General features: G+C 42.7%; 2 protein-coding genes across 2 annotated transcripts; both read right to left on the bottom strand.

The window, feature by feature from the left end:
- Nucleotides 1-13225: 13225 nt before the first annotated feature.
- On the bottom strand, nucleotides 13226-17130 carry NCBP2 (nuclear cap binding protein subunit 2). Its single transcript, XM_068955167.1, has 4 exons — nucleotides 16772-17130; nucleotides 16496-16677; nucleotides 15630-15768; nucleotides 13226-15015 (listed from the first exon to the last, which is right to left on the bottom strand). The coding sequence occupies exons 1-4, from the start codon at nucleotides 16850-16852 to the stop codon at nucleotides 14944-14946; spliced, it is 474 nt and encodes a 157-aa protein (XP_068811268.1). The 5' UTR covers nucleotides 16853-17130; the 3' UTR covers nucleotides 13226-14943.
- A 1461-nt stretch (nucleotides 17131-18591) lies between these two features.
- On the bottom strand, nucleotides 18592-24191 carry PIGZ (phosphatidylinositol glycan anchor biosynthesis class Z). Its single transcript, XM_068955181.1, has 2 exons — nucleotides 24049-24191; nucleotides 18592-22660 (listed from the first exon to the last, which is right to left on the bottom strand). Exons 1-2 carry the CDS (start codon nucleotides 24164-24166, stop codon nucleotides 21099-21101), a joined length of 1680 nt encoding a protein of 559 aa, XP_068811282.1. The 5' UTR covers nucleotides 24167-24191; the 3' UTR covers nucleotides 18592-21098.
- Nucleotides 24192-24281: the final 90 nt, after the last annotated feature.

Consider the following 24281-nt stretch of genomic DNA (forward strand, 5'->3'; position numbering starts at 1 on the left):
GACGAAATTTAAATTCCAATTAAAAGAAGCTGTATGAAAAGATCAGTGTTTTTAGAAAGCATCCTGTGGGCCAGATTCTTCCCTGCTGCACCTCATTTAGGTCAATGTGATCGTATCTTTGATCCAGGAGATTAATTTACCTTTCAAGTGTGGTGATGTGTTTAAAACTTGCAGTATGAAGACTTTACCTTCCCTTATGAAAAAAAAAAAAACCCGAAGATCTACCGGAAGAGAGAGATTAAATCCCTTTGTTAAGTGGTTATCTCAGTAACGAACACGGAACAGAAGACTAACGTTAAATGAAGCATTTAATTGTAAAGATGAATCTGGGAGATAGAATTGGGGGGGAGGGACACAACCAGTTTCATCTCTAGATTCTAGTAATCTACACAAGAAGCTTAATCAACTTAAGGCTAAGGTTGCTTTAATGATAAAAAATGATCCTTACACAGAGTACCTAGGCAGAGCATTAGCACTTACACAGCCTGAATGCTAAACAGAATCACCCAGCAGTTCGTTGCCTTAATGACAACGGTAAAAAGGAAAAGTTCACATATTTCCGAAATGACTTCAGTTGACATATGTTCGTGTGAACTTTTTCAAAACACACATTGCCAATTCCTTGATCTACTCTTTACTGAAAATTCCTACTTTGGAGGCAAGGTCACCACTAGTCCTATCCAAACTCATTATTTAAGCTGGATATTTATATCTGCTGAATACTGAAGACCAAGTTCTCGTAAAACAAATGAAGTGCTATAAAATATCCTCTGTCTAAGGCCATCTCACTCACCACAGTAGCATCTCTCAAAATATTCTCAGAGTCCTGGTACTTCCTGGAGCCCCACATTTTCCTACTGTCATCAAGAGATGCATAGCAAACAGCCATAAAGACCAAGTTAAGTGATAAATGATTAAATACTTCTTTTGTAAGAAGCTGTGCGGAATTATCCCCTTGTGACCAATTTGCTGTACAGGTAACGTGGGTCTGATTGGGTCACACTGAGTGAGAGTGATAAATAGCCACTCTACACAGCTTTCTCAAGCAGCTGCAGAAAATGTGCTTGACATTTATTAACGCTGTTTAGAGTTTGGCAAATATGGGACATAGTCTGCAGAAAGATGGGAAAAAACCTTGTGTCAACACAGAACCTGGCTGATTGCCCTGCTGTTGCTGGAAGCTCTGACTAGAGACTTCCTCTGGCCATTGGCACTCCTGGAATTAGCACTATATCCAACAGGTCCCTAACTGAGGCACTCAAAACAAGAGGCATCTTGCAGAGGAAAGGCTTCTCCAAGAACCTCACTAAATTCAAAACCATCAGAGGCTCTGAGCCAAGCATTCTCCTCTTTTGCCTCTTCTCCATAGAGGGGGAGTAGAACGATACTCTTGGCACACATAGTACCTTAACATCGCTTCTCTTCAGTCAAAATCCCCCAGGCTTACCCACACTGGTACACTGTGAGATACAAGCCTGAAAAAAAGGAAGGAGCCAAAAGGCATGTGCTTTAGCAACTTACTTGCCTCTGTAAATTGATTCTGAAAAGAAATCACATTTTCTGTGTTCAAAAATAATTTAACATACTTGTTTCCTTTCCCAGGAGGGAATATAGTGTCACCTCTGATGTTCACAGTAAGCTGGGCACCGCCTTCCCTCTCTGTGAATAAGGGTGTTGTTATATCTTTCTGCTTTTAAAAACTCTCCTATGATTTTATTTCTCAGACAAGCACATGCCAAACAGCAGCATATTCCTTTAATTGTTTGAGGAGAAAATGGAAAAATAAAAGTACACAAATTGCAGAAAATAAAACTACTTCCTGTTTAGCCTTAGGCACTCAGATACCTCAGTAACGAGCTCAGTATAAGACTGAGCAGAACACATTAAAACCATACACTGTTGGTTAAAGACGCAGGGATGAGTTTGGCCCAGAATTAACAACTTTTAGTAGAGGTGACAAGGTCCAATTTAAAACTTTTGTATTTCTTAAAGAAAAGAAAGGAACATATCCACTAGCCCACTCCAATTAGCCCAGCAGCAGTCAGATTAAACTAGACCTCAAAGACATGTGACTAATCCAATCTGTTCTTGATCACTGGTGAAACAGAGCCCATGTGTGAAAGTAGCACGTACCAGTAAAAAGAAATGTCATTCTATTTTGAAACCTAAGTGGGGGGAAGGATAATCAACATTACTAATAATAGAACAGGATGCAAACAGAACATACTGGCCAGAGCCAAACATGTCACAAGGGACAGGAAAATAAATCGCTCAGAACATAAAATCTTTTGGCTAGTTTTAACCAAGTACTAACAACAACCTAGAAGTTCTCCTGACTAAAACAATTGCCTAATACTGGAAAATATCGGAGGCCTTAGCTGACTGCAAGGTGAATTGCTAATGCTCAACACCATTCATTTTTAAGAAGATTCTATGCAAGGCTCCGCACAACCAAAAAAACAATTACAAATACAATTTAGGGGCAAGTCTACACTGCAGTCACGGCACCCAGAAAGTCCAGCAACGTTAGGGTTCCCCCAGATAACTTAACACTGTGACCTAATGAGGCAGGCTGTGGCAGTTATTTGTCAATTCCTATATTAACAAAGCCAAATTCCAGTAAGCCAGTGACAAGTAACTTTTCTGTGCCTCTTCTATAGAAGGCACTAGCACTGCTGGCCAAATTACACAGATGCCGAAAAGAACAGCAATTAAAGGTAGTATATAATCTGTGCGACTTGGAACATAGAACAAAGAATACATGGGGAGAATTTTATGTATGAAAGGACATTGTGTTAGCAGGTAAGCTGTTAGGACACAGAAAGAAAACATCCACTGAGCAGAAGCAAAGGTTCAGCCACAAGTCACAGTGCTTCATATTTCAGCATTGTTTTCAGAAACGTAGAAAACCCAACATGCAAAACTGATTGATAACATATTTTCAGAGATATCATTTCAGTTACTTACCTTGAACCAATTCCTCAGTTCTGAAATAGTGCTTACAGAGAAAGAGAAGAGAGGCGGGGAAAGAAATAAAAACCCCATTATACGGGTGACAGAGGTACATTTTGACATTTTTGAAAGGTGGACTTTAACGACTTGAAAGAAAAGTTTCCAGTGTTCTCCTAACTGAATCTCTTGCTTTCTAAAACCAGATAGATACATAAAGGCACAGTAAATATTTTACCAATGTAAAAATGTGAACAGAACCAACCTTACAGAAAATCTGCGGTTTTGATTTTTCTTTAATTGCATAGCATAAACTGAATCTTTATTCTGAACACTATAAGACTATACCACATTTGTATAGCATATAAGCATATTTTTAATCATAACCACAGTTGTGGAGGAAAAAAAATGAAGGAAAAAAAAAAAAAAAAGCTCTGCAGCCCGGACACTCTCCTTTCTAATGCAGAGGGAATGCGAGTTTTCTTAAGAAAGGAAGAATCCATCTAAAGATGGATTATAATCCTTTTTTCCCCTCCCTGCCCAATTCAGGTAAATCAAGGACTGAGATTAATATCTTTAGCTTTTCCTGTTTGATTTCTGCTGGTCCTTTAAATGAGATGACTTGGAATACAGGAGGCTCCTTTGTTAGTTAAGAAGCACATCAAGAAGTTGCCATCTCTCTCATTAAGCTAAATATATTCAAACAGTCAATTCATTTCAGTGCTCCAAAACTCAAAAAGGATTAAGAGCCATTGAAACTGTAAAGACAATGTACTGTCCATATGCAAGGACTCAAAGCAGAGATATCAAATCATTTATAGAGGAGATATCCCATGAACACGGATTACAGTTACAGAGGCCTGACACAGGCAGCACTATGCAAATTCTAGACTCTTTAACACAAAAAACAGGTAAGCGCATACACGAAAACAAATTACAGTGCAGTCCCAACAACTGAGTGAGAGTTAAATACCTGCTTCTGGGATAGATATTTCAGTTTGCTCAACGTTATCAAACAGCTACTGACACATAGTGGTAAGTCAGAAAACTAAACTTCTGTTCTTCGTGATCCACACTCAGCTGTCCAAAAACATATGCTCAAAACTAAACCTATCCTTACTGTTCTGAACTCTGTTTGCTAATTTACTTAAGGCCTCAATACGCTTGTCACTGCATTGGTCCAAAGATAGCTGTGAATTGTGTAGCGAAGCTGACTGACTCTATTCCTCACTGCACTCAGAACAGGTGCAGAACACGGAGTCCTTTACAGCAAAAGGAGAAGAATCAGATAAATGCTGCTTTGGAGAACAGAATTGTACCCCTGTTCCTTACAGGAACGATGCTAGGCTCTTGCATTAAACTTTTCCCTGCAAATCCACAGAAAATAGGGCATTTGCTATAAATAAAGAAATACAAAATATATGCAGCTCAGTCAAGAAAAAGGGAAAAATTCCAAAGATATCTAAGAGTTTTTCTTCAAATCATTTTAAACAAAGCACCCCAGCTTCTGTAGCATACATTGCAACGTTCCCATTCTGCATTTAATCAAACAGACCACAGATACTTAACTTTGGAGTTCCTCAATGAAAGTAGGGATCACATTGCTTTAACATAAAATTAACTCTCAATTACCTGATTTCATGGAGAAAAAAACAAATCAAATATTCATCTTTCTCTGCAATACACTGATAAATTAGGCCATATGAACCAGGAGTGATGGCTGTGGTCCCTACAGTCCCCTGTGCTACTGCTGACATGAGACAGAGAGGCCAGAGTACAGCTCCGTGGCATAATGATCAACCAGGTCAGGTCCGGAAGTGACAGAGCTCACAGCATCTTTGTGTTCCTACCACAATTAGTCCATAACCTAATCAGGCGGCTACAGAAATCAGCATGTGCTTGTAAGTTTTAAAAAATGACACACACAACTGCAAACAAAAAAAATGCTGTGATGCAGCATTAACATCATTGTCAACACAGACATTTTATCACCATCACTTACTAGCATGCTCCCTCTTCTGCCATTGTAAATGCATGACATACTCAAATTATGACACCACAGATACAGCAGTAGATGCTAAAAGGCTGTTGACTTGATTTGATCATGACTTTGTTCATAGGATATATGTGCATAAGAACAATAACCTCACACAGTCAACTTTTAGAAGTGCAAGTGTTCAATGAACTTCGTAGAAATAGTCTAATTGTCAGGCTTACAGTACGTTTAAATTCAGAATGTGGGATGTTTTTTCTACTGTTTTCCTCTTTACAATATTACATGCCTCACATATGACAGCAAATATTCTATTCACCTAATCTCTTACTAGTTTTATGCACAGTAACACCACCAAGGCCTGTGAAGTTACTCTTCAGCCACCCTGGAGTAAATTAATGGAGGAACAGGTCCTTCAGGCAGTATATTCAGCTAATGAGGTCCAGCTTGTTGAAAACGACTGTTACGCCTTTCAGAAACTAAACTATGAACACTGGAAATAACAGTGGAATTTCATCACTTTGCTTTTATTTTTCACATAGCTTTTTTAATTCTTCAATGATTTTTTTTTAATGTGATCAGTAATTGAGCAAATAAATGGTTCAAAATAGAATGCTCTTTCTATATCGTCTTTTAGACGAGTATTCTCACATTTCTTCTCCTATGAATGGAAATACTGTTCATGACATGAAGGCTTCAAGGAACGTGAACAGAACATTTCCTATTCAAACGGAACTAGAATTTCTAATGACACAGAGAAGTTTTACGCTTTCCCTCTTTCAATATGTATCTTAGAATCATGTCTGAAAAAGCAACATATAATCCTTCCAAATGAGGAATACCTTTCCTTCACTTAAAAGAAAGACTGAATAGAAAATGGTGTTTTATTTCTGGCTTTTGTCACTACTATTCCTCTGCAGTTTCAGTCTCTCACATCTCTACTGTAAGTTACGCTGTCACAGACAGCAGTGGTGCCTAAAACATTCAGCAGTAAGAACGTTTAGTCATAACAAATATTTTAAAAGGTATCTGCATATATCTTTTAAAAGGTATATCTGTATACCTATGAAACATATTAAATTCTCCTAGACTGAAACACCTGTAATGAAACCCTCTTCAGGGCTCGAGGTGCCAATCACGCCCACTGGAAAAGGAAAATTGTGAGCTTTGGTATAGCGTCATGGTGCACAGAGAAAAGCATCTTAACCCTCAGGCATTGAAGACAGTCACAATACAGCTGTCTGTATGCTCTGAAGCCTTTACCAGAAATAACACTGATCGTCATTCCAAGGGTGGGATATACATGTCTGTTGTTCTCCTGCACCACACTACGGGACAGACAGAGGCATAAGGAAGCAGATAATGCCTTCTCCAAATACCCAGTAAAAAACAGGCTCTCTCCAGCACTGCTCATCAAACCCAGCAGTCTGAGAATCCGTCACACTTCTGAGCACCCTGAGTCTTTGGTAGGCTTCAAGCATACAAATTTATGTGATGCACCTTCTGTCCTCTCAGAATAGCTCTGGGATCTGGGAATAGTTAATTACCTTCTAAATTTGCCTGAAGTTGCAGCTCTGGTGGATTCTTTCCTAGAAAGACATTAAAATTATCTAGTCATGTCAGTTCTATTCATCTCCATATTGACAGCAACAAATACATTATTTCTTCTGAGGTATGCACTGCTCCTACAGTACTTCAGCCTGTGAAGTACTCAGCTCAACAGGAAAGACAAGTCACAGCATAATGAGAAACAGAATGACTAGTTCATATACATCAAACTGATTTTGTTTCCTAATAAGGAATGAACCAACCATAAATTCATTCCCAGAGCAGCTTCTATCCCCAAAAAAGATCTTAAAACGTTTCTCAAACTTGCAAAGGTGTAAAGGAGAGCAAAATTTGCCTTAGCGTGTGCACTATACAGCTAAAAACGTCCAGACATGAGTGAAAGAACACAAGCAAGAATTTGTACACAGGTGAGCAGACTTCTCGAAAAGGACCTAAAAAAGGAATTGGCTAGATAATAATTGCATTACAAAGGGCCTGCGCTGACCAAGTACTAGGTCTAGATAAGGGATAACTTATCCATATGCAAGAAGAAAATAAGGAGGTAAAGATTTCTTAAACAGCTTTTATATTAGCTAATGGCAGCCAAGGTTCTAAAAGGCAGCTAAAACCTGTACAATGCTTACCAAAGGAACAGCTATCAGAGACAGGCAAGTGATACAAACACTGTTACAAATCAACACCAAACTTCCACTCCCTTCAGAAACCTAGAAACTGAACCATACCTACTAAAACACGTAAGGTAGAAACAGATGAGTTACTTAAATAGACAAATTAAACTCAGCAAAATTAAACGTGCCTCTACTGCCCCATATGTTGGCAGACAGGAGAACAAGTGGGGAACATCTTCCCAAAAAAGAAAAAATGTGTCCTGTTTAATCCATCTGTTCCTTATAGTCCTTTTGCACATAGCTTCTTAGACTTCAGTATCAAGCAGGAGCGCTTTGCAGCGCTTTAAACTCATATTCATATGGACAAATGTTTTGTATTGCAATTTGCAGTTACGTTGACCTTATTCAGTTAATTCTCCCACCTAAATCAATGAAGCTTCCTGGGATGCCAGTACTTTTATCCACAATGATGTCTGTGTTGATTACCTAGATACTAAACGCAAAAGAGGTTACAAAGTAAATATACCGCTCTTTACCCAGACATTCTGGAACCATTAACAGAAATCTTTCCATTTTTAAATATTAATTTCAGCAAAGCGCAACCCTCCCTCGCAACCCAAAACTCCATCATCTGTTAAAACTCTGAAAAGACATCAAGTGCTCAGAGAGCACCATCAAAAGGTGTCAGCATTTCTTCTGCGGAAGCACGATCCTTATGGTGCCTTTAGGCTTCATTGTAGCTACTTGTGCTCTTACTTCTGCCAGCAATTTTGACAGGTAAGATACCCTTTCCTTAACTGAACCTAGATAAAATTGTTCTGATGCTGAGATGTATTAATCATTCCCTCTCTGGGTATTCTGAAGTGCAAAGGTATTTTGTGTAAAGCCTTGAAATAAAAAGCAAGTGAATATCATCAAGTACCTGGTCAGCATTAGAGGTAACAAATTTTACTGAGGAGGGTGCTGCACACGTACCTCTGGATTTAGGATCTGTGTATGCCTTGTTTTTGTCCAATCCAGTGAGATTACTCTAAAGTTATATTGGGTAGAATGAAAGATTTCTTTTTACTGAGGGCTGACAACATGCTCAAGACCAAGCAGTTAGTCCTTTATTCCCAGTGGGTTTGCAGTCCAATTTATAGAGAAATAAGTTTGAGAATGAGCCACGTTCTGTACTTTAGTATTATCCATATAGTTCTCACTCAAGGGGAGAGGCAATTAAGTTCCTGACTTCAGTTCCTGACTTGACTGTGCTCTATAAAATACTGCATCAAAAAAATCCCCCATCACTCAAGTTGGGGTGAGGGGGGGAGGAAGGGTTGGTAAAGCAAAGAAAGTAACTTAAACATTCCCTGTTGAGTTTCCCTATAGCAAGTTTAGACAACACCAAATACCTTGTTAAAGCTGTGAGGGAGGGAACACTGCAGGAAGGAGAGGATGCTGCTTGAAAGTGGTTTTTGACATAATACACAGGTTTCTGAGATGGAATTCAGCTGGAAGTTTAAAAGTAGAAGCTAAAGTGAAGAGCCTTTGGGACCATCCTGGATTTAATGTGCAAAAGCCCCTTCCAGTCCCTGGGGAAACATTTCTCCTCTTTCTGGAATAAATGAATCAGAGGAAAAACAAAATAAAACAAGTCTTCAACCTCCCCCCCCCCCCCCCCAAAAAAAAAAAAACCTTTGCAGTATACAAAATCATGGTTACTACACACAGAACTTTTTGGTTCTACAGTGCGTAGTATGATGAGGAATGCTACATCAAAGCAACCTCAGGGCTATTTTACCTCTTTCTCTTTAGGGTATGTTAGAAGACTTAAATCAATCACTTGTATTCTCAGCAGACTCTTAATACAAGATGGAGTTTCTTCAAGAAATTGAGACGTTGCATTAGCTATATGGTAAAATGACATGCTTTCAGAACACCTTTCTAGAATAACCACTTGGCTTAGCTGATTGCCAAAGATTCACAGAGCACACACATCTTGAAGTGAGACACGGCTTCTCATGACATCTTGTGGTAGTGTGACAAGCTGACAGGGTTTCTGTTCTGTTTTCACAAAAAACAATCAAAGTTCTTGCAAAACGGTGATATTATAGAGAATCAAACACGCACTGAAAAGCACAAGTTTGTAATCAAATTGCAGTGAACAGACTAGCAACTTTTTTCTACTTAAAGCAGAAACATTGTCCATCAAGAAAATATATAAGCATATAAGTATACATATACTGACACAAAGCATAAAGCAATTGGAGCATTATTTTAGACTAATCAAAGCCAGAAAACTGACACAAGTTCATCTTGTTGCAGTTCAAACTGCAAGTGAACTACACCTTTAAGATAGCATGAACTTGTAGTACCTAACACACTCTTACCTACACGGATAAAAGTGAAACAGCGTCTGCTAAAATCGTCTCCTCCTGCAGCTTCTTCCATGTAAGTCAATGGAAAAGTTCACCTTGGAGAGAGGAATTTTAGCTACTGAATACTAAAAAAATTTTGCAAAAAAAGAGATTCAAGGAATTTAAAAATGGAGCATTATATTTTGAAAAGAACAAAAGATGGATTTTAGACCCACACACCCCTCTATAAATTAAAGTCCTGCTCCTACTCCCAACTAGAAAATCAGTATCTCCTTAGATTGGTGCTGCAGGGAAAGATGGAGGGAAAGACGTCATTGTCCAGAAACTTTATTACAAGCAGACTCAATTAGGCTAATTTATGTTGAGAATTATGATGCATGTAATCAGAGAAATACCAAAATAGTAGATTTTATTCCCCATTTGTTTTCAAATGAACTCTTCTGAGAAAGAAAAAAGTCTTTTAATCATAGCTGAAATAACACAAACTGTGGTTCAATATCAACCTTATTTAAAAAAAAAAAAAAAAGAAAAAGAAAAACTCCACCACCACCAATGCAAAACAGAGATGGCACTAATTAAAATAGATACAACTAAAAAGACTAAAGATCTGGTCTTATATATGGACTCATACTCATCCTCGAGACTATGAAGAAAGGTGGTTTTCCCAGTCATTCACTCAGTAATGCTTACCCCAAACACAGTCTGTTTTTGACTGAAAATATTTCAATTTCTCTCTGTGCAGCTTGGCTTCTGACATCCTGACTCAACCCCATACACAACCTCCGGGACAGAGTTAGATTTTCATACCAGAGTAGAAGCAACTGACTTTGTCTAGACCTTCTTGGAGGAGAACAGAATAAAATGCATTCAGTAAAGAGCACTGGAGAGCAAAGAGAAAGCTGTTGGGAGGCCATGAAACTTTCAGCCAGAACTAATGCTCTTAAACACTCAAGAAAGGTTTTTCAAAAGCATCTGTGTCTGTTGTAGGACCCTGAAAGCAAAAAATCCTAAAGCAGAAATAACTCATATTTGACCTTTAAATGTGCAAACATCTACATGTCATTCAGGCTGTGTGCTCTTAGGTTACTGTTTCGGCCAAATTTAGCCACAGCATAAAGGAGTGATAAACAACCAAGACCCTTCAATCTGCAGAGGGATTCACGTGAGAAGCCATTCTAGGGAGTGCTGCTTCGTTAGACCCTCTACACAGCAGGTCTGGGATGACCTTGCCACAAAAATATGAGCAAGCTTAATGTATCCTGATTAAATCCTGGACAGCCCGGAACTCCAAGCTGCTTGCCTTCTCGCCACTCCCATAGCCCTCTTTGAAGGCTGATGCTGCATCCAGTTTCCCGCTCCAGCACCCTTCTAGCCCTTCCTCCCGTCTGAAAGGCATCTGTCCAGAGAACCTGCACTCTCCCACGCACTCTGACTTAACTCTGGAGCACAAGTCATCCCCTGTGTCCTGACCACCATCAAGGCTCTCCCTCCACGTAGGCCACCTATGAGATCTATTCCAACCTGCCAAAAGCACATGACATTCACCCACGTGGATGGCAATATGACATGAGGAAAAAACAATGGTTTTCACATTATTTCTCTGAATGGACTTGGTCCTCCTTCCTCCTGTTGCAGGATGGAAAAGCAGGAAAGCACCTCAGCACAGTCTCAGCAGTGATGGATACACAACACATTCCGTCAGCTCAGAAGACGGTTATTACTCCTCTGGGGATTTGAATAGCAACCCTTCACCTCAGCCCTCTTCCCCCAAAACTAAACTAGTCTCAAATTCACAAGGATACTGAAAGTTTAGAAGATCCTTTTCAGCCTTGAGATAGCTGCCAACCCTTCAAAAAAATGCTAGTCCATTCCTGCTGTTCCAACACCCAGAAAAAAGAGAAAGCACTTCCTGCCTCTTTGGTAAGCAGGAACCAGTACACCCTCATACCCCTGTTCCTTTCCCAGATTGTCACCCCAATCTGATGCTGTCTGATGCACTCACATTTTGACCTCAGCTCTGGTCTTCAATCCCCGATGCTTCCTTCCTCTTAACACACCAAGTCATGACTGCTCTACATACCTGCACGGCAACGTAATTCCTTGCATGTCTTCCTTGGGAAAGGCTCATAGTATTGCTCAGTCTCTGCTGAGCCCCAAAAGATCCACCATGAGCCAGGACTGAGTCTGGGAAGGCAAAAATCCTTAACCAGGCAGCATCACAAACACATGCTGCAGCAGGAAAGAGCTAGGATGCAAACGTAACAGGTACAAACATAGCGGAAGCCACCTTCCACAGTTTTAAGAGGCTGGAAATAAATCAGAAGGGAATCCAAAGACACCTCAATCCATCTAACAGCTGGCTTCTGTAAGAAAGGCAGTTACTCAGTCCTATCCATTCTTCTCCTTTGCATTCCAGGCAGCATGGACCAGCTGTCGTTTGGGGGTATTAGATGATATACAGAGATTAAGGAGGAAGGAGACCTCAGAGCATCTACCTCTTTCCAGATGTAGTGCCTCTGACTTTATGAAACAGTCATTATACATTTTTCCATCTATATTATATAGAGCACCCATGTGGTAGGCTAAGAGATGTCAGACTCTTAGCTAGTTCAGAGGTTGCTTGTCAAGCATACTATTTGAATTTTCTGCTAACAATTACTGAATATATCTAACAGTAATCTTTAATTATATAATTACATACCAGTACCTATCCTGCTGGGGCAATCTCCAGGAACTTCCCCCCTTAGGTTAATCTGTCTCAGATACCGTTACAGAATAATAAACGCGAAGAGGAACGCGGCTTTTTGATGCCTACAGAGGTTTCCTTCGAGACTTACCCCTGGTGTCTGGTTTGCTAGTCTGCAAATTTATACTGAGCTTATTGTTACAATACTAACAGATGAGAGCATTCTTCTCAAGGGACTTACCTCACATTGCTAGTCACCACATTTAACGTTTATTTACCACTAATGATAGCATCACCCAGAACCGAACTGATGTGTATCAGCTCCTGCCTGACCATCTGCTTTATTCAACAAAGGTCACATATTTTAAAAGGAGGTCATTTCGCAAAGGTAATATTGCTCTTTTGCACTGTCTACGGTGCTTGGCTAATCACTCAGGAGGAAGGTTCATTTTCTGTTGTCCTTTAAGCTAGTTCCATGACTTGATCTCAAAAGAGTGTGGCACCAGTAAGTCACCTAATTTCGACAATTCTAGGGATGTGCACATAAATAGAATTTCCTTACTGTTAAAATCAGTTCTAATGACAGTCAGCTTGTCTTTGCTAAGTATGCTATGGGCAAGCAACAAAAAAACGAGTGACCTGTGTGGCTGCTCTTCAGGGGAAACCTTACTATCAACTCCATTACTTGCAAGACATTATTTAATTTGAGGATGACTCCCTTGAAGCACTTACAATGAAAAATAACTTTAAAATTCATTTTCATAACGAAGCACACCTTGAAAACTACTTGTCACACACCAAGGACTTTTACATCCACTTAAATACTAGTAACTAATTTAACTTCTGTTCTGTAATCCAAGAGTAACAGAAGGAAGAGCATTACGCAAACACCTTTCAGCATCTGGTCAAGAACTGAACAACGCTGAATACCTGGTCAAAGCAAAGGAATATTCACTCTTTCCATCTTAAAAGACAATAGAGTAAGGGATGCAGTCAAGAGTCTGAATACAGCTCACTTTTCTCACCAGTTCTCTTAAAAAACAAAACCAAAACCAACCCATTTTACTGTTGTAGCTTTATTTGAAAATGACTTAGGAGTTTTGGTAACAGGCAAGTTTGCATACAAAATCCGATACAGTGGAAATAAACTTCACAGGTTTCCTAGAGCAGATTACGGGCTGTAAACTCATCATCAAATACACTATGTAGAGAAGGGGGAAAAAAAAAAAAAAAAAAAATTTCCTGAAAGTCTTGTCTGCAAACTAAGTGATCCTGAAAATCTAGTTTTACTGTATGTCTATGTGCCAAACAAGCTTGCTAAGTAAGCGAAGTCTTATAGCAAATGTCTTACCTCATGGCATTTCCAACTTCAAGTAACAGTTGTGACAAACGGTATGCAAGAAATATCAAGATTTTCAACAATATCTTCAATGAGGAAAGATCAAGTTTTATATACCTGATATTTTAGAGGTTTTTAAAAAGTCACAGACAATAAAATATGTGGAAAAACTTAATGAATTGCAGTTTCCAAAGAACTCAGAATTCCATTAAAAAAAAAAAAAATCCCCAAAAAACTACAGCAGCTCCATTCAAACTCTATCATTTCAGCAGGCCAATTTCACAGATGATGTGAGCGCAGATTATTTTTCTTATGTCTGCAGTACAATAGAATCTCATCACATGAACTGACAGTGTTAATATGAACCAGAGAAAAAACTATGAAGTCCTGTGATTATTTTACCATTCTACCATTATGTGCTCAGTAGAAAGTAAGGCTCTCAAAAGTCTTTTTTTTTTTTTTTTAATTTTTACCTTTATCTGCAATCAGGTTTCTTAAATAGAAAAGTTTATTTTCAGAACAAACTTTCCCTCTATTTTATATACCTAGTTCCTCAAACATTCCATTCTTGGGGTAACTGTAGAAATCGACTCGATGCCACCTTCATAGGTACAGGGAAGATACCATTCCTCAAACATCAGGGCTGTAGAGAGCTACCAGACAGAAGCAAACTAGTACTATCCAAACTGAGCAAATAACTGGTACTATAACTTATAAACTTGCTGTTCTCTGCATCCCACAAAGCCAAGTGGATAAACAAATGTCATGCAATCCCATTTCACTTTATAGAAGACTTTGAGCGTCTGCTTTCTACTGTGTGCTATGGTTGCTTCTCACTTTATGGTTTCTGAACTCAATCTCTCCTGCAGCTTGCTTTGTTGCGACTTTCACGTATATGCGCTAGTTCCACAAAGGAACTACACCAGTTTACAGGCTGCTAATCCAGTAACCCCAGGAAAATCTGCAACTTCAAGTTTTCCCTAGAAATTGCTCTCCTTCAGGCTTCTTGCCTTTTCCTTTCATCTCTGAAACATATACAAGCCCTCCTCTCTATCCTGTGATACTAACGTAAACAAAATTCAATGACAGTATAATCAAGTTTTCGCCAGTGGAAGAAAGCACCGTAGTGTTAAATCTTTTTTCTGTTTTGAAGAGTTACAGCAGCAGTTAGAGACTAAAGTCTCGTGCATACCAGTGCTTAAAACCCTGCTTCCAAGTCCTCTGTATTAAAGCACTCTCCAATGCTGTGGAGCCTGGTATTGTAACTAGACTTTAAAATGAAAGAGAGATTGAACGCACTAAGTGACCGCAGGAACGCTGATAGTAGTTTCTGTGAATTTCTAGTTACTTAAATTTGCGTGCAACAGACCTACTTCATGGCTCACGACATTTACAGTGCAGCTTTAGTTTTCCTGCGAGGTTGATGAGTCATTCGCTATTCACTGGCACTGAACAGTTTTGCCATAGCCGCCTCTTCCAGCATCATAGTCTTGCCGATATTCATCTCGGACCTTACAAAGGGGGGAAAAAAGGAAAGTCCAGTAAAGACATCAAGAAGAACAATTCCACAAGCACTGTTACACCATCAGAACACATCAGACTACAACCACAGTATGTAAGTGGCTGCAAGTAGCTCACTGACAAAACAGAAGGTGAAGTGCATCATGCAAAATCCTAGAATACAACACAAAGCTAACTTGTGTTTTAATCCGGCCCAGAGGGACTTTTTAAGACAGACAATAGAGGGTGGACACCCCATACTGTAGCAGTAAAAGCAACTGCTATCTGCTCAACTTTAGGCAAGTTAAGCGTTAGCCTTGCGTTCATGACAGCCTTGTATTTTCTGTGACTATTTACAAGCATTATCTCCCTGAGCAGCAAACAAGTTTCTGAAAGTAGATTGAGTTTGGTGGAGGGAAGAAAGAGAAGGAAAACTAAGATTAGCTCTTACTCTTAGTGCATAACATTATCATCGATGAGATCTCTTAGAGATTAATTTATACTGCTGTATGTAACAATAATTCTTAAGTTGCTATTTCCTAAGCTGTTTTAAGTTTGTTCATTCAAAAGCAGAGATTTGGCAAAGTCAGCAGCGTCTTAAGAACCAGACTTTTCAACAACCTACCTGGCCCCCTGATCTTCCACGACCATACTGTCTACCCTCCTTAAATCCTGCATCCCAGTCTGTCCTTATGATCCTGTCATCAAGTCTGGTTCCATTGATGTATCGCATTGCATTCTCAGCATCTCCTCTGGCATAGTACCTTAGAAATATGTTAATGAAAAGAACTGGGCTTCTAATTTCAATACATGAAAAGAATACTTATATCCAACACGCTCCAAAAACAAGTAATTGCTCAAAGCAAGCTCTCACTCAGTCACTTTTCAGAGCAATTGCTTTTACGAAGATACAGGGACTGCAGTAGTGAACAGTTACTGACTGTTAGTGAAAGTGAGTGAACTGCAGGCATCTAAGCATATCAAAAATACATGTCTTTCATCAATTCCTTGTATCATGCTGATGTTTAATAGCGTGAAGATCTATTATCAAAGAAGGAATGGGGAGTCCTATGCTTGCTCTAGTCATGGGGCCAACTTTTGCCATTGCAGTAAGCTCACTGAAATCAACAGCAAAACAGCTTTCAAAGAGACTTACATGTAATGAAGTCAATACTTCACAGGTTTGCAGAATTACCAACAGAAACTTTTCTCGTGTGCCTCCACAGAAACAAAAAAAACACCCTGTTCACTCAAGCCCTGGGAATACGCTTATGCTGTGGGCACAACCATCCAGAAGAGCGTCTGGTTTAGAGGGTCAGAGCAAAAGCAACCTTCTAGAAGGAGCCCCTCTTCCTGGCAGCAGGTGTTTGCCCTCTCTCTCCCAGGACTCCCACAGACGTTTTAGCGACTGAACCGTTTTCTCCCTCCCCGTGGAGGAGGCTGCCCTGACCCCGAGCCCGCACTCCCGCCCGCCAGGCCGCGCAAGGATACTCCACGAAGCAGAAGCCGCAGGCGGTCTTCTTCACTTTGTCCAGCCCCATGATGATCTTCTTCACGTCGCCGCTCTTGCCGAAGAGCTCGTGGATCTGCTCCTCCGTGGTGTAGAAGGACAGGTTCCCCACGTACAGCGTGCAGCTCTTCCTCAGCAGCCGCTCCTGCTCGTACCGCGTGCCCTGCGCGGCAACCCCAACGGCTCCCCAACGGCTCCCCCAACGGCGCCGCCGCCCGCGCACCCCGCGCACCCGCCGCCCGCCCCGCCCCGCTCACCCGGAAGTGCTGGTCCCGGTACTGGCTGAGGTCCGCGTACGAGTCGCTGCGGAGCACGCTCAGCGTCCCCCCCGAGCACATCTTCTCTCCCCGCCGCTTCTCCTTCCTCCCCGCCCTGGTCCGCGGCGGCGCCCGCCCGGTGACGCGCGGCGCCGCGAGGGCAGCCAATAGCGGCGCGGGCGGCTCTCGCGAGAGGTGGGCGGCGCGGCGGGAGCGAGCGAGGGAGGCGGGCGGGCGGGCAGGATGGTGCTGCGGCGGGTGCTGTGGGCGCTGCTCAACGACGCGCGCCTGGTGGAGAAGCTCTCCGAGTCGCGGCCCGTGCGCGCCGCCGCCCGCCTCACCGCCGCCGCCCTCACCCGCGCCCAGCTGGGCAGCCGCCGGGCGGCGCGGGACCTGCTGCGCGGAGAGGGCCTGGCCCGCCGCCTGGCCCGCCTGCGCGACACCTTCCGCCGCGAGCTGGAGGACGGCGCCCGCCAGCGCGGCTGGCCGCGGCCCCCCGGGCGCGGGACGGGCCGCGGGGGCCGCCCCGGCGCCGCCCCCTGAGGCCGGCGCGGCGGCGGCGGCGGCAGCAGCAGCAGCAGCAGCAGCAGCAGGAGGAAGAGGAGCCGGCGCCGCGCAGCCCGCCAGCGAGGAAGGAGGTGAACTGGGCCCGGAGCAGCGTGCGAGCCCGCGGCCAGGAGCCCCGCCGCGCTGCTGTCTTCACGGCCGCACCCCCAGGGGCTGGTTTCCCCGTCCGCGCATGGAAATGTGAAGCGCGCTGCTTTCCGACATGACGGATTTTCATTTCAAAACCGGTTTACGCTTTCCACGCCGCTCGGTAACAGGCCGAAGGTACACTTACACGCCGCTCAGGACACTGGCACGATTGACACTTTCAGTGCGTGATAAAATAACTGAAAATAAAAACGAAATTTCTCGCTGGCGTCCCCTTAAGACTCGCTGGCTGTACAACAGTTATGTTCTACGTTTATGTTGCAACTTTTCATACAAAAAGAGCTCTAAGAACTGTGATGGTGATGGTGCTGGTGGTGGATGGGATAACAGCCCATTTGACAGGTAGGAAAAGAAAAAGCAGAGACTTAGTAGCTATCCTAATGGCACACCTTAAGACAGTGGTAGCAAGAGAGGTTTGCAAAGATACTTTGGTGGTAAAATAGGCCTAAGAATTTGCTTTTGGGGGGAAAAACACCCAAACAGCCATCCTGACTATAAATATGGAAAAAGATGCATCCATCTTATGTGATGCACTAGGCTGGTTTAATTAAGCTGCTGTAGCCAACAACATACCTGAGACTAAAATACTTAGTATCTCCTCTTAGCGTGTTTCACTTTTTAGCCTAGAGGCCTAGGTGCTTAGATAACTGGGGAGGATGGTTTCCACTCTCTGTGTGACATAAGAGGAAAAGCACATCACAGATTATTGCATGTACAGTCTCCAGAACTCCTTGTGTAAGTAAAATTCCCACGAACAATGACTTGAGTGTGCAAGAAATGAAAAAATGGATGTATGGTATAAGCGATAACGAACGAGCTGGTGAGTCAAAAGTGGTGTATTTTAGGTCTTAATTGGCCTTTGAAGTCTAGGTTCTCTTATTGGATCTATCAACAGATTGCCTGTGCAACGGTGTAGAAGCCATCATGCCGTGGGAATGATGCTCCACCATGTTCCTGAAGTTTCAAAAGCTACATTGTGAGGTTCATGAAAACAATTTTCAGATTTTAAAGCTGTTTAAGCACAGCTGAAAACAGTAAAGGACATGGAATACCAGCGGTGACACCAGACTATTGTTCCAACACAGAAGAACACAGAAAAGGAAATTAACTTGAAAATACACTTAGTAAGTATCATAATGTTTTCATAACTTCCACTACTGCATAAGTCATCAATGCAAACATACATGTACTCCTCCTTCCCCTACCCCCTCCAAAAAGCACATACCTGCAACTTGCAGGCCTTTCAACAGTGAGAGATGATTTGGGGTGGACATGTAGGGGAAACTTTTAACATAAAATGCTTTACAAGAGAACAAGAGCTATGTTCATTAAGAGTCTAGATCATATATGTGATTTGGAATATACAGGGACTTCACACAGGGACTTTTCCTGGCTTCCTTTTAGAGCCTGCCATCAAACCGTGGTGTTCTTTGCTCTGCTGAAAAAACTGGCTTGTAAGACCTCACAGTTGTGTGCACGAAGAACTGCAAAAAGCATTACTGCCACTATAAACAGAAAGAATCTGAATATCAGATTCATTTCAAACGGAGAGGCTTGGCCTACAGCGCACATACTGAATTAATGTATGATTCTGTAACATCTCTCTCTATGTCAGGAAATTTTTGAATCCAGAAGTTCATGAAAACTGAACACAAATTGTTAGTTGTGATATACTATTTAGCAGATACAGCACGCTGAACCGTAGCTCAGGGTTTTTTTTGTATCGCAGTTTAAATTCAGACTCCTCTCTACTAGCCAGGATCTGATTTCTCATTCTAACTCGGTTGATTTAATGGTGAGCCCTTACTGAAGAGGGGAGTGTGTTACTCCTCTTAACCGCACTCACTGCCTGCAACATAACCGGTGCGCATCTAACCCCCTAGTAAGCCAGTTCAGTGATTCATCCAGGGCCTCAACAGGCTGGAGAAACGGGCAGACAGGTACCTTCTGAAGTTCAACAAAGGGAAGTGCCAAGTCCTGCACCTAGGGAGGAAGAACCCCATGCACCAGGACAGGACGGGGGCTGAGCTGCTGGAAGAGAGGAACCTGGGGTCCCGGTGGACAGAAGGTTGACTATGAGCCAGCTATGTGCCCTTGTGTCAAAGAAGGCCAACGGTCTCCTGGGGTGCATTAGGGGAGAGTGTTGCCAGCTGGTTGAGGGAGGTGATCCTCCCCCTCTACTCAGCTCAGATGAGGCCGCATCTGGAGTACTGTGTCCATTTCTGGGCTCCCCAGTACAAGAGAGGCACGGCACTGCTGGAGCAAGCCCAGCAAAGGGCAGCTAAGATGACTACGGGGCTGGAACTTCCATCATATGAGGAAAGGCTGAGAGAGCTGGGATTGTTTAGCCTATGAAGAGAGAAGGCTCAGGGAGGGATCTTATTGCTATTTATAAATATCTGAAGGCAGGGTATAAAGAAGGTGGCCCAGACTCTTTTCAGTGGTGCCTAGTGACAGGGTGAGAGACACCGACACCGGGCACAAACTGAAACACAGGAAGTTCTGCCTGAATCTAAGAACAACTTTTTTACTGGGAGGGTGACAGAGCAGTGGAACAGGTTGCCCAGAGAGGTTGCAGACTCTCCATCCTTGGAGATATTCAGAAGTCATCTGGAGACTAGATGATCCGCAGAGGTCCCTTCCAACCTGAACCATTCTGTGATTCTGTGGTCAAAAACACAAAAAGGATCACATCCCCCTAAGTTTTCTGTCTGCTTAGCTCCTTAAACCAGCTCCCTGCAAGGCCAGATGTGCACCACTGATGCTGGTAGGGCCATGAAAAGCAATGAAAACAGTGAGAGGGCAAAATGGAGCGTGACAGGGAAGGACTGCTCCATTTGCAGCAGCTAAGCAATAGGCTTAATACTATCAAACAGCATTCTCCACTTGCTATGTGTAATACAGATGTAATATGTCCACAAGAACGGAACTGTGGCAAGAAACACTCCCTAGGCAAAATAGCACTTGGATGTTAGGATTTATCACAAGTGCCTATGCTGAAGTTTCTTCCATGTTCCAAATCAGAATCTGTTAGATCAACACCAGGGACTTTTCAAGAGAGGGCCACCCAAAAGCCTCATCAGAGAATATTACAATGCTGGTACCTACATTATGATTGCAGTCTGGTCTAATGGCTGAGAGGAGGCTCTGACATTTTAAAAGCCTAAAAGTACAACCACTTGGGGTCAGAGAAACTTTCATCTAGTCCAGTGTCCTCTCTCCAGCAGCTGAGTCAATGCAAATTAACAACAACTACGAAAACACAGCTCACAAACCCTTTAGCAAAGGTTATAAGAAATTCAAAAATATAGCTGCACGGAGAGAACTAAGCTTGAAACAAAATTTTGCTGAGTTCTGACTTCATCATCTTTTATTAGGAAAGTTACACAAGTTCATAAGACTTCACAAGAACTGAATGACCCTCAAATTTTAAACAGGTTCTACCTAGAATTGACTAGACTGACAAATACAAGAGCAAGAAGAAAAAGAATAAAGGGAATAAGGGAAGCTCACAATGCCACTGCCTGTGCTGAATGTGGGTCTGTGAAGAGAAAGGTCTCACAGCACTTTTGGGCAGAGCCAAAGTGAAGGGAATAACTAAAACGTAGTTCTCCTAAAGACTCTGTTGATATCTGTCTAGTTGGAGGATGTATAGTCCTAACTGACTTCTCCAATTTTCACTAAATAGAGAGGATATTTGTGGTGGATCCTCCATTGATAAGTGTGGAAATATTAAAGTCTCATTCTTGAACGACACACCACATTTTGTAATTGTGGCTCTGACTGTACCAGGGACTATAACAAAAAAATGGCAATCATTGCAGGTAAAATTGTTTGTTCGCTGTCCTACTGTTTGGCAGAGGGTTTCTTCTTCAGATCCAGCCATATCAATTACTTCTATATGCGTGTCTCCTTTCTTGATATTGAGCAGAGACCTAGGAGGCATGTAGGTATGAGCAAAGAGTAGAACATAGTGTCCTGGATGGTTTGACAACTCTGGAGAATGCATGACTTGCTCCAAGTGAAACAAGCATGGTATCAGTCCTCCCTGGTGTAAGCATCCAAATAACAAAGCTCCAAGAACATTGAAAATAATAATGACAGGTTTCCATTTCATAGTTCTATTCTGTGAGGCGCTGAACAGGACTAATGGTAAGATGAGAGGAATGAGAAACCGAGGTTCTTGGTGACTGAACAGGGAGAGAAATGCCAAAGGAACCAAGTAAAACAACAATAATATTGGGTTGCCCTCAGAATGCACTAATATCCTAGATGACCCACGGTAATATGACTTGACCTGTGGTAATTGATAGATACATTTCTTTAACATCTTAAAACCATTACTGATGGCCAGAACATGTAGGATCCCGAAGAGCATTATCCCATTGACCAGAAAATGTGTAATTCGTGGGTGACTTCCATGCTGTGCAAGATTATGGGGATTAAGATTATAGCGGAGAAAATTTAAAGGGGTTACTATTATTTTCTGATTTATTTGAGCTATTATATCAAATAGACTGTTCTTTTTAACGCTGTAGAGGTTGTCTAATCCCACGGAGGTAAAATATAAGGTGTCGACCGTTATGAAAAAAATAGCAGTAAAGCATGCATATGGGATAAGCTTCAAAAAGTGGTTTATGACAGTTTTGATGCTCTTTTGAGAGTTAATGTTTAAACCCATCCAATAAAGCAGTGGCATTAGAGCAAACGCCAGAAAAGTTGGCCTGTTGAAAAACCCAGCAACTGTTATAATTCCTATAAGATGGCTTTTTGTAGGCTCCGCTAAGCTGCCATCAGACCTCCCAGAGGAAACCAGTACCATGAGAAGAGCAAACAGAAGTCCTTCAAGTGTATTGGTAAATGTTCTTGTATAAAACACCAGAGTGACATAGGATCCAGCAAGAAGTATCAGCGCTTTCCATGGATCTGCTTCCCAGAAAGGAGCTAACAGGTATACGCTATAGTCAAGTATGAAAGAAAAAATTGTAAAGAGAAGGCGAGGTGATACAAGAAGGGTGTAGCTGTTGATGCAACTTGACCATATGTCCAGCTGCTGCAAACACTTGATCACCCAGTAGGTAAATCCAGATGTCATTAGTGGGAAAACAACTGTTCTGCAAGGAGAGCTGGAACGGAACTCCCAGGGATAATAGACCTGTAGGTTTAAAACATCTCCTATAGAGAGAAGGAGGAAAAAAAGAAAAAAAAAACATACATAATATATTTTATTCGATGACCAATCACATATATTAGGACACAGTTCAGATGAGATGAGAGGCATCATGATGCAGAGCAATCGCTAAACTTCTGAGACTAAGTCAGTCTAAGTCGGACTAAGTCCTGAAATTTTTAGGAGTATATCATTAATCTTTATGAAGCTTCAAGGAAAAAAAAAAAAAAATTCCAGGCACCACTTACTACAGGCTACATGCAACAGAAAGGTAACCATCTAGAATTGCAGATCAGCTACTACATTGTTCACAAGAATCTCTTTTTAATTAACAGGGAGTATAAATGAGACTAGTCAGTTCTTTGAGTTGCTGACTTTCTAAGCAAATCTCTACTTGAAATTTGCAGTGTAGGACTACAGGTATATCTAAAAATGATGTTACGTGGTAGCTATATGGCTACATAGTACAAAGTATGGCTTTACAGTCTTCCTGGAATTTACATTATAAAGGTTGCAAGTGGAAACTGAAGCCCCCAGAACATGTCTGTTGACCCTAGATCTTGGTGTACGTGTACCAGGCAAGCATGCTGGCTACACGTACTGGACAAGTGTGCCAGCTACACGTGGCAGGTAAGCATACTGGGCAATCATACTGGCTATACGTACCAGGGAAGCATACTAGACAAACATACTGGCTGTGTATGCTGGCTATGCATACCGGGAAACATCCCAGCTATGCATGCTGGCTATGCGTCCTGGACAAGCATACTAGCTGTGCATACTAGGTAAGCAAAATGGCTACGTGTACTGGTTTTATGTGCCAGGTAATCATACTGGCTATGCACACCAGCTATGTGCACGAGCTATGTGTACTGACTATACATACCAGGTAAGCAGACCAGGTAAGCAGACCACACAAGTGTACCGGCCATGCATAGCAGGTAAATGTACCAGACAAGCATACTGACTGTACGTACCAGCTATGCATACCAGCCATGTTATTAACTCTGTGTACCAGCTAGGCACACTGGCTGGGGGTGCTGGCTATGCGTACCAGGTAAGCGTACTGGGTAAGAGCTCAGGCTACGTGCATCAGCTATGCATACCCCATAAGTGTACTAGCTATATGTGCCAGCTCCATGCATCAGCTAAGCCTCGCAGACAAGCATACCGACTGTTCACACTGGCTATACGTGCTGGCCAGCTGTTTGTACCAGACAAGCGCGCCGGCTGTACGCGGCGGCTGTAGGCAGCAGACAAGCGCGCCGGCTGTACGCGGCGGCCCCGCCGGCTGTACGGGGCGCAGCGGCCGCCGCTCGGCAGCGCTCCGGCCGCCGCTGGGCCAGGACCCCCCCGACGGCGCCCCGGCCGCCCCGCGCCCGCCCCGCGGTACCTGCCATGACCTCGGGCGCCTGGAAGAACTCGTCGGGGTGGAGGTAGCCGGCCTGCGGCAGCAGGCACCAGCCCACCCGCAGCGCCGCCAGCAGCGCCCACAGCCCCGCCGCCGCCATGGCCGCCGCTGCCCCGCGCCAGGGGGCGCCCGCCGCGCAGCCGCGGCTCCGCGTCCTCCACAGCCACCGAGGCGGCGGCCTAGAGCGGCCCCGCGGGCAGCGGCCTGCGCGGCGC

This window comes from Struthio camelus, chromosome 9, assembly GCF_040807025.1.
Source record: "Struthio camelus isolate bStrCam1 chromosome 9, bStrCam1.hap1, whole genome shotgun sequence".
In the NCBI taxonomy this organism is placed as follows: domain Eukaryota; kingdom Metazoa; phylum Chordata; class Aves; order Struthioniformes; family Struthionidae; genus Struthio; species Struthio camelus.